The following is an 11,086-nucleotide window of genomic DNA, read 5'->3' as shown; positions in this document are numbered from 1 at the left end:
AGGACCTTAGTTGAGACAAGCCCGACAACGCAATCGCGAAGAACCTAGTTTTTGAACCGTATCGATTAGGAGTTTTGATTCTGATTTCCGTAAATAGTCTCATTTTGACGAACCGGACCCGATTCATGAGATAAGAGAGATAATAGTATAATATTATTATTATATTAGTATTAGAAACTGCTTGAATTATATTATAAGGTTACCTGGTCTGTTTTAGTTGAAAACAGAAAATCGGTTTAACCGGGTTCACAGTTTACTGGTGCAGCTTAGCACCAGCACTCTCTGATGACTTTAGCAATGTTAAGGCCTCATCATAAATATTCTATTCTCATAATAAATATGTTACTAGTGTCATTTATGCTAGTAGCTCAGAAAATAATTTTTAGAGATGTTTTTACAAGTGTTCCGATACATCTAGTTTTAGTAGTTATACACTTGAGATATTTTAATATTATTTTAATCCACCTCCAAGAAAACCAATCACAACTCACCCTACACCCCCAAAACCCCCAAGACTGGTTCATTTTCACCTTGTGGCCGAAATTTCCAAGAGAGAAAAGTTCTTAGTTCCAAATCTTCAAAGCTTGATTTCTGCTGAACTAAAACTCAAATCAAAATTCTAATCTGACTAAGAAACATGCTTATCAAGGCTGGAATCAAGGTGAGTTGGCCGCACCATCTCCCTTTTGCTTCAGTTTCAAGGAAACATGCTTAAACATGTGTTTTCTTGATGTTCTTCCTTAGAAATCATGCTTAACTTGACTTGAGGGCCAAGAAACGTTAATTTCTAGCAAGTCTAAGGTGAGAAATCCCTTTCTAACATGTTGAGTGAGATTCGGTTAGTTGGGGGTTTGTGGATTTAAAGTTGTTCTTGATGTGATTTAGGAGAAAAAAAGTACTTAAGGACTACCTGAGAGTATAACCGAATTTGGAGTAGCAAAACCAGGTAGGGTTTGATGAAATTAATCTTGATTGATTGTGTTTGAGTTGTGTGATTATGATATGGTTTGGCTGTACTTGAAATTGATGATTTATATGAGTGATTCTTGTTGAAAATTTGATGAAATTCAAGCTATAAATTTGTGTTCTTGAGTGCAGCTGGAAACCGAAACCCTAGTCCTTAAATTGGGGTTCAATTTGTATTAAAATCATGTAAAAAAGATGGGGTTTTAGTAGCTGAAAATTTATTATGAATTTTGGTAAAAATCGGTTACTGAAAAGATTGAAAAACGGGTTAAAACAGAGAAAGAATCTAAAGAATTTACGAAGAACACTTTGAGTATGGTGAAGAACATTGAAGAACACCTTTTGATCTTAAAAAGGGCAAGGTTGCAATTATTTTGGTGTTTGAGGGGTTATTTTGTAATTACCAAAAGTTAGGGTGGTTAAAGTAGAAATATTAAAAGTTACGGGTGGTAAAAAGTGAATTTTAAAGGTTAAAAGTTAAAAAGGGGTAATTTTTGAAAATTTAATAATAAAATAATAAATAATAATAAAATAATGCGGAAAAGGCAGTTTTTCGTAAAAGTTTTAGAAAGACAACTTGATGCACAGAATCTCATAATTACCTTCTTAAAACACTTAGGGCATGGTAATAACATGTTAGTGAGGCAAAGATAAAGGAAAAATAAAAAGTTAAAGAAGAGATAAAAATCAAAGAAAAAGTCTGTAAATTTTTAATGACAAAAAAAAACAGACAGAGACTAGCGAACGAACTAGGGCAACATAGTTAGTCCTTGAGTTGCGGCTAGGGTTAGGTATTATATGAAAAGTTAAACTGTTTCAGTATAGACTTAATGAACCTATACTTGGGACAGGCTAACTATTCATAACAAACTTACATAAGCTTTAAATACATATATTAAACAGAGAAATCAGAGCAAAGTAAAGAGACAAAGAGAAAAGAGTAGTATGATAAAAAGCAGAGGACCTGTTGAAAGGTCATTTGTTGCTTGAGGCAACCCAAGAGATATTTGTTTATTCATTTGTTGCATTAAGGCAACTCCAGAGTTATTTGTATGTTTATCTGCTGCATTGAGGCAGTCAGATAGATAGTGGTACCACCATAGAACGTTTTCCAGTGCCACATAGCTATTGAGGGCTGTATCTGCAACTGATAACCTGGGATCACTTGCAGAGGAAATTATTTCATACACGGCTGGATTGCCGCCACCTATAAAGCAGAGTCTACTTACAAAGGATATGATGGCATACGTCGATTAATGAGAAATGTACTTATGCTTATTGGAATAACTATACCTGTTTCAGCTGCTTCGGGTTACGTCGGGAGCGGGTAGAAACCGATAAATGAACTCATTACCTGCACTAAGGCTAGACATGCATCATACTTGGTTGTGCATTTCCTCTGTTATGATTGTTGTATGAATGTATGTCTTCTTTGTTTGTATTCTATTCTCTGTGTTTGTGTTTTATTTTCTTGTATTCTTTTGTTTGTGTTCTACTTTCTGTTTACTCTATTTTCTCTATCTACCTTTATCTTCTGATTACTGCTTAGCTGTATTCTATTATTCGTCTACTAATCGACACCGAATAAATGAATGTAACTAATAACCCCGACCTACTAAGAACTCCCCAGTTCTTATCCCCTTCTCTCTCTTCCCTCTTCAGATGGAAACGAGCGTGATATTCTATGAAGTCGAAGGCCTATACATTTACGAGGATCCAGTGTACTATGGTTACTACATTTTGAGTGCAGAGACTCGTATGAGACGTTACGCATTATGAAAGCGTCCCTTCCAACATCCTCTGTCTAGTCCGCTTTTTGACCCCAATGCTCCTTACGACTTTCCCTTATCCTGGCTACACCTTAACGCACCTGGACATCCTTTTTCCGATGGTTCCGGACACCTTATACCAGCTCAACCCTTGAATGTGGTGGCGCCTGAGCCTATCATTCCTGATGAGCCCGAGTTAGCTGGTGACTACGTACCTGCGATTCCACCGAAGTGGGACATTTCCCCTAAGCCGATTCCTGATTTTCAACAGCATGATGAGCCGGCACTACCGGATGATGGGGTAGCTCCTATATACGCGAACGGACCTATGCTCGCGAATGGTTTTGTACATAGTGACAACAGTGCTTCTGGTGGTTCTGAGGGTATAGCTATAGCTGCGGGCGACGAGGAGGAGGAGGATCCTAGGATAGAGATAGAGTAGGATGAGGAGATGGACGAGCCTCATGACGATCTTCCGAACGGCCGCATGTAGATATAGTCTGACAGCAGTAGGGGCATTCTTTTGATGATACTCTAGTCTAACATTATCTGTTAGTTAGTCTCTCATTTGTGTTAGTACACCCGAGAGCTAGGAGCAGTAGAGTGGTTAGGCTAGCCTGGGCACCAGCTTAGCGGCTTTTTGTATGGGACAGGCCCTGGGAGTGTCGTGTATATATATTAGCTATGTAGGTTGACGAGGATGTAAACTGACTTGATCTTGCGTAAACGCTACATGTTTTGTTATAGTGTACATGATGTATATTATCAGCTGTGTTTCTATGTTTTTTTATGCTTTCTTTATATTTCTGCCTATGTATGCTTATTCATATTACTTCACCGCTCGCGACGATATAGATTAAACAAAAAAAAAAGTTACTCGTAAAATTGGCAACGTTTTAACAAGGAACAGGCTCATATATTAAATAATAGTTAATAATTAGGAAGAACAAGTTAGTAACACTTAGCTTGTTGTATGATCATGACATATCGGAAGTTGGGTCGTTACACTGAACCTCCGTATGAACTTGCCACTCAGAACATCGACATACCCACATCAGAAAATCAGAAAACCAGCAACAATATTATTCCAGAAAATTAGCAACAACATCATTTTAAAAAATCAACAACTCAACAACTCAGGATAATAAAAAATGATCAAAATCAGTAATTCAATACTATTAACTCAGCGAATCAAGATCACTAAAATAATAAAACCAGCAACTCAATCAGCATTATTAACAAATGTACAAAAACGAACAAACAAAAATAATTCAAGCAGCAGTGTTTACCGGAGGAAGGGTCGTTGAGCTCGACGGCAACACAGAGAGATCGAGAGCTCAACGGCGACATGGAAAGAGAGCTCGACGGCGATAGAGAGAGAGAGAGCTCTAGGGGTGATCACGGGTATCGGGTACCTGATTACCCATCCAAACCCGAACCGAACTAATTAAATTAGTTTTGAAACCAACGGGTAATCAGGTCCAACCCGAACTAAACCAATGACTCTCTCTAGTAATTAGTTCGGGTAACGGTTCTGGAGGAGTGGAATCCGAACCAACTTGTGGACCCGACCATGTGTTAATTAAATAAAAAAATAAAAATTTAAAATATATATGCCTTTTAATATGTTTGGATTTTAATGTGTTTGGTGTTTAACATGTTTGGATTATTTTTATTGATTTTACATGTTTATTGTATTTACAGAATTTTTAAGATAAAAATTTCATTTTTTTTACTTTTTTTATGAATTTTTGTTTCATCGAGTACCCAATTATCTGAACCGAACCAATCCGTTCTTAATTGGTTTGGTTTGGTTCGGGTACATACACAAAAAAACGTAAATCTGAACCAAATCAAACCAATTATAATTCAATTGGTTCGGTTCTAATTTCACCCCAAACTCGAACCAAGTCGACCCGTTATCACCCCTAAAGCACTCGACGACGACAGAGAGAGACGACGGTGAAGGGAAGAGAAACGATGACAGGCGATGAGCATACCTTCACCTTCCACAAGTGACGGCATAGTTGTCAGAACCGAACCGGTGATCGAACTGGTCAGGCTACTGGGTCACTGGATCACTGGTTCAACCTGTGGGTCACAAATTGAACCGGTTGATCGGTCCTATGTAAATAAAAAATAAAAAAATAGTAAAAAAATTTAAAATTAAAATAAAATACATTTTTCACTAACATTTTAAGAGAAAGATATCTATATGTATTATAATTTGTATACATATTAACAAGAAGCATGACAGCTTGGTGGTTGTGAATGACATCTCTCTCATTGAGGAGAGGGGTTTGAATCCCTCCTCAAGCATTTTGAGAAAATTTTAAATTTCAAACGGTTCAGTCGGATCGGCCTTCACCGAGTTTGACCAATTTTCACCAGTTCATGCCGGTTCTTTGCGTTACACGGTTCAAACATCAGACTGGACCGGTATAAGGTTCAGTTCACCTGTTTTCAGGTTGAATCGGTTAGTCTGGTCCGGTTTTAATAATTATAGGCGACGATTCTTGATGCCACCCGGTGGCGATAACACCTCCACCGGTTCGTCGATGAGACCTAGCGATGCGAGGAGATGGGATCCAGGAGAAGAGGATCGGCTATGACGAGGCTGGACGCTGGCTGAGGAGACGAGTTCGTCGGCGACGACGACGCTGGCTAAGGTTTCGTGAAGTGCAGAGAGAAAAGGGCTGGGTTCCGTGGAATTGGTTTCGTGAAGTGTAGAGAGAGAAGGGCTAGGTTCCGTGGTCTTGTGCGTGAGTGAGAGAGAGAGAGAAAATGAGAAAGGGTTTATATATTTTTTTATTTTTTAAAATTGAAAACTGAAAAAAATCGTTCAATTCAAACGGTTCACCAGTTAATCGTCGATTCGACCGATTTTTTATCAGACGGTTTTACACTTCAACCGAACCAATTATGTGACCGGTTAATTCGGTTAAATTAGTCAGTCTGGTTCGATTTTTAGAACAATGGATAAAAGTAAATCTTCCTTCACTTGATGGCAACCATTTTCATGGAGCATGAATGAGTGATATGAACATGGACTTGGATCATCAATTGGACCTTATGCGTGTTTTTTATTCTTATGAGAAGTGTTGGTTTGATCAAGCATTTTCTTGAACAGGAGAAGGTGTTTATGGCATAAAACTTGTTATTGGACCAATTTTGATTCTTATAAAATTCTTTACAATTAACAAACTAATACATAATTAAATTTTTAACTCAATAATATTTGATAATCATCAATTAATTGTTATTAGTTCTTTAAACTCAATTTTAATGGTTATTATTTCGACTAAAAAATTTTAATATAGATTTAATATGTGCCAAATTAAAAATATTATTATTTTTTGTGATTTTTTAAAATTATAAAAATTATTTTAAAAAGAGAAATCAAAGGATGCGATTTGACAAAATCATCATTTAATAATTTTCAACCGTGAAATTCACATATTTGATACATCCCCAACACAACAACATTTTACTCTGACTAAATACTCACACGAGCCTTATTTACTGTCTTTTACGACACAATCTAGCAGCCTACCACTCTCTAAAAGCTCGAGCTTGGATGACTCATGGTCCATCCGGCGAGACCTGGCCTTCTCCAGCCTTTCATTTTATTGGTTTCTCCAGAATATTTTCGAATTTCGAGTGAACAAAGCAAGCATTCTATTAATTAGATTATGGATAGCATAATATACTTGATTTTCATTTATAAAATTTAGTAACTATTAATTGAGTATGTTTAAAATTCTAGAAGCAAAATGATTATAAGGTGAAAATTTAGAGACCAGATTAAGCTCCAGAGGGATGCTCCCACAAAAACGCGTAAAACGTCCTTTTGTAAAGATGTATTGTATTATTATTGGACGTATTAATGAATTAGTTATTTTTGCATGTCTTAACAAATTAGAATAAAATCGATTTTTTTTATAACAATAACAATAAATCTAATTTTTTTTAGGAATTTAATTATATTTTTAAATTTTTTAGGATTTAAATATCCGCAAAACAAAAAATTAGAAATATATTTGTCTTTTTATCAAAAAATTTAAAGATATTCGATTTAGATTGTGCAATTAGATCGGCTATAATAAACCGATTTTGTTTTTAATTTATTAAAAAATAAATTATTAACTGATTTAATAAAGATGTTCAATAACAACATAACACATGTCTTAAAAAAAAAAGATATTTTTAGTGACTTTATTAAAGTAGTCTCCTAAACGTTATCCATCATAGCATTACACCTCTCATGCAAAATCATAAAAGAAAGGGAGGGAGGGAGGGGTTTACATCACAACATAACAAGATTTCTTATTCTTTTTCTACTACAGGTAGGTGCAAATTAAACCTTATTTTGTGAGTTTGTTATCAGTTTATAACTGAACTTATTTAGGAAATACAGCGTACCATGTCTGGACAGAAGTGAGAAACAATGCCAAGACAGCTGCAAGAAAGGCAATGATAGACCACGGGTTATTGAAGTAAGTGGTGTGTAATTGAGCCCGCCATGTCTTCCATTTATTTCTATAATGCTTATCAATCTGATGCTTGATTTTAATATATTTATCGTTATAGGCCAGGGTACCTGTTTTTGTGGTGCAATTGAACATTTTAGCGGGCAATAAACCCCCTAACTGATTGAAGAGTTTGGCCACTTCTTCATCACTTCCGAGGAAATTCTGAAGGACACCAGCTAATCTGAGCTCCTTCACATCCTCGGCATCATCAATCAGGGAATCCATTAGAAAGAAGTAGGAGCAGCACTGGAAGCTGTTCTGAGAATCAGGAAGCATCTCATATGCAATCATGTTGTAATAGAGATAAGGTGCGACATCGTCAACTACAATCCCTGGAAGCATCAGTTGTCCGCTAAACAAGTTGGAGGTAAAAGATATGTTACCCCATTTCCATTCAGAAGTATTTGCTTTCACCTGAATTCCTACATTTCTAAGATCCCGTATGTTCTTATATATATGCCAAGGATCTTCTTGTCTGAGAGGTAGAGTTTCCACTTTTTCCAATAATCTAGTACGGAAGCTAATAGAGACATCAAGCAGAGAAAGCTTTACCTCAAGTGGTGATGACGTGTAAAACAAGCGAATATAGTCCAGAAGATGAGCTGGTTTACGTTCATCTGACCAAGTGAATAATGAATCTTCTCGATTTCTCCTTGGTAATCCCATGAATAGAAAATTGTAAAATGAGTTGTGCAACTGACTCTCTTGGTCCTTATAGCTTAGAAGCTCCAGTAACTGAATTGGAAGTTGGTTTTCCAACAAAATGGCATCTCTCCATATATACGTCAACTGGTCAAGCTTCACTAGGCCCACCTTTTCTGGATGTCGTTCATCAACAGCATCCATGAAAAACAACAAAGCACATCCATCCACAAACAACATATCAGCCAGCTGCCCATCATTCTTATTATATCGTTGAATAATGTCGTTACTAAACAAATTCTTCAATTCCGGAATCTTTGTTGTTATAGTTTCGTACAGAGACACTATTCGATCATTTGCATTTTCAGATTGTTCTTGATTTTTTTCCCTTAATTTGTCAACATACCGGCGTGCCCAAGTAGTTTTGAGTTGTTGTCCTAGACTGGAAAGAAGCTCATGATAATGAATGGGACCAAACGATATCATCTGTGGTGAACGATACTTATTCAAATTTTTATTAACCAGAAAACCAGGAATTTCTTGAATCCTGGGTTGTGGAGGATGATGTGGCTCTGGCTGTAACTTAAGCAACCTATCAAGCCGGGCATTCAATTCCGTCTTCTTAGGCTGAGGCTGAGGCAGTTCCATTATATTCTCTGCGTTCGAATCCGATGCCTGCTCCATTGTCTAATGCAAATAAATATATGTTAGTATAATAAATACATAATTTAATAAAAAATTGATACGTGAAATATATTCCACATGCATAGATATCTATGAAACACATACATCTCGCTGAATTATCGTATTCGCGTGTCGAACATATTTCGTACAGCATACTCCCCAACACTCGTCCAACACTCGTCCGATATGCGTGTCTGTTATGTCCAACTGTGTCTTAATAAAAAATAAAAAATTCTTCTATGGACACGCTTGAACACACCTAAATATCATGACGTGTCAGCATGTCCAGTCTTATTCTTAACATATATTCTTGAAATAAATTTAGATACAATATATATTATTATTTATTAAAACAAAAAATATTTTAAATACTTGATATAATTAAAATAAGACATTAAAAATAATTAAAAAATTAAAATGCTCTTTTATGCTTAAAGTTATTTAATTATATTACAACTTAAAAGTTGAATTTTATTTTAAAATACTAAAATATCCACATAGTTTATTTTAAAAATTCTCTTTTAGCATTAATTTCAAAAAATTAAATATCCTTTAAGCAATAATATTAAAATCACTAAAATAACTTTATAGAATTAATTAAAATACAAAAATTTTTAACAATTAAAAATTCTAATTTAATATTAAAAAGACTAAAATATCCTCTACTTAATTTTTAAAATATCAAAATAATTTTTAGGGTTAATCTTAAAAACACTAAAGTGACCTTTTAGAATAAAATTTATTTAATTGTATTAGAAATATAAATTTAAACTTTTAAAACAACTAAAATACTCTTATAACTAATTTTTAAAAGAACAAAACAAACTCTTAAAGTTAATTTAAAAAAAAAGACTAAAATATCATTATAGAACTAATTCAATGTTTGATTGTATTATAAATTTCATAGTCAAATTTAATTTAAAAGACTAAAATACTTTTTTAGTTTATTTTAAATGATTAATAAAATACCCTTTTAAAAACTCAAATAAAAATAACATTTTATGAAGAATTTAGAAGTATCCATTTCATCATTTGGAACTATTTCCCATCTCTCTCTCCTTTACTATACATCCCTGCATAGAATTTAATAATGGTGCTAATTTACTTTATCTTTTACAATTGATTTAAATGATAGATGTAAGTGAGGTGAAAAAGAAGTGTAGAATATTTTTTTATATATAGGCATATAGAGGCTTCGATCCACTGCTAATGACTTCCTAGTCCGCTTTAGTTTATCCATTCAGAATTGGATATTATATCACAATATCTAATATGGGTACTATATTATTACCCTTTAAAAATATTATATCTCATTCCAAATTGTTGGTTATTAGATTACAATATCTAATATGAATATTATGTCTATAAAAAGGATTGATAATAGGTAACATGTAAATTTTCTTTTTGGCACATTATTGGTGACAATATTTTTAACTTAGAATCTGACTCATATTGTTACTCAAATTTCTCACCAGTAAAATTCTAATACAAATACATACTATGATAGTGTTAATAACAAAAATAAACTTAATAATTGTTACTTTAAAAAGTAACGACACAGGTTAATTTCATTTTTTTTAAGTTATTTTGTCAATGGAAAAATCTTTCAGATATCAATAGTATAGCAAAAGTAATTAAAAATAGCACAAATAGCAAAAGTTATTTTTAACACTGCACCACGCGAGGGATAGTTTGTAAATCCCTCTGTGACAATATATGGATGCAAAATAATAAACCAACAACCTGAAAGAAAGGAATATAATAATGCAACTCAATTAACAAGAAAGAAAGGTATTATGATCCTAAAGTGACCAATATAACAGGCACTGAACGATGAATATGGATGTCATCAATATTATTCTATTCCATTTTCATTTTTCATAACAAAAAAATATCTCTTCTCATTGCTGTTTCTTGCAGAGAAATATAATTTCACAATTTTGTTCTGAGATTATTCATTTTAACAAATGGTATAGTAAAAATGGTGTTTCCAAATAAAAATAAGAAAAAAACTTTAAAATTCAAAGTTTGTTGGGATTACGGCGAAGTTGTTCACGCACAAAAAAAATTAAACTCGGAGAATTAAACTCTCATTAATTTTTTTGGAAAATAATAATTTTTTTAATTTATAATAGAAAAAATGCCCACTACTAAAATGTCATTTTAATTAACCATAAAAGAAATAAAATATCCTTTCTAAAAATGTTGTGAAAAGACTAATGTATCTTTTTTAATATTTTGACAAAAATTAACCTTTAAGGTTAATTTTAAAAATAAAATATTTACATAATTCATTGTAGAAAAAACTAAAGTAACATTTAGTATAATTTGAAAAAGACTAAAATATTTTTGTGTTACATTTTTAACGGTCTAAAAATAGCTAGAAAAATACCAGTTTAACGTTAATTTTAAAATTACTAAAATAACTTTATCTAATTAATAAAGATTACTCAATTATGTTAGGAAATATAAATTTTAATTTTATATTAAAAT

The 11,086-nt window shown here is 33.4% G+C and overlaps 1 protein-coding gene across 1 annotated transcript in view; it reads right to left on the bottom strand.

Moving 5' to 3' along the window:
* LOC107628201 overlaps nucleotides 6,958-11,086 on the bottom strand; it is an 11,369-nt gene continuing 7,240 nt past the window's right edge. The window contains exon 2 of the mRNA XM_016330980.2: nucleotides 6,958-8,596. Within this exon, the coding sequence (XP_016186466.2) occupies nucleotides 7,136-8,593 (1,458 nt within the window). The 5' untranslated portion in view covers nucleotides 8,594-8,596 and the 3' untranslated portion in view covers nucleotides 6,958-7,135. The remainder of the gene's footprint in view (nucleotides 8,597-11,086) is intronic.

Source organism: Arachis ipaensis, chromosome B02 (assembly GCF_000816755.2).
Source record: "Arachis ipaensis cultivar K30076 chromosome B02, Araip1.1, whole genome shotgun sequence".
Taxonomy (NCBI): domain Eukaryota; kingdom Viridiplantae; phylum Streptophyta; class Magnoliopsida; order Fabales; family Fabaceae; genus Arachis; species Arachis ipaensis.
This window is presented reverse-complemented; position numbering and strand designations above follow the sequence as displayed.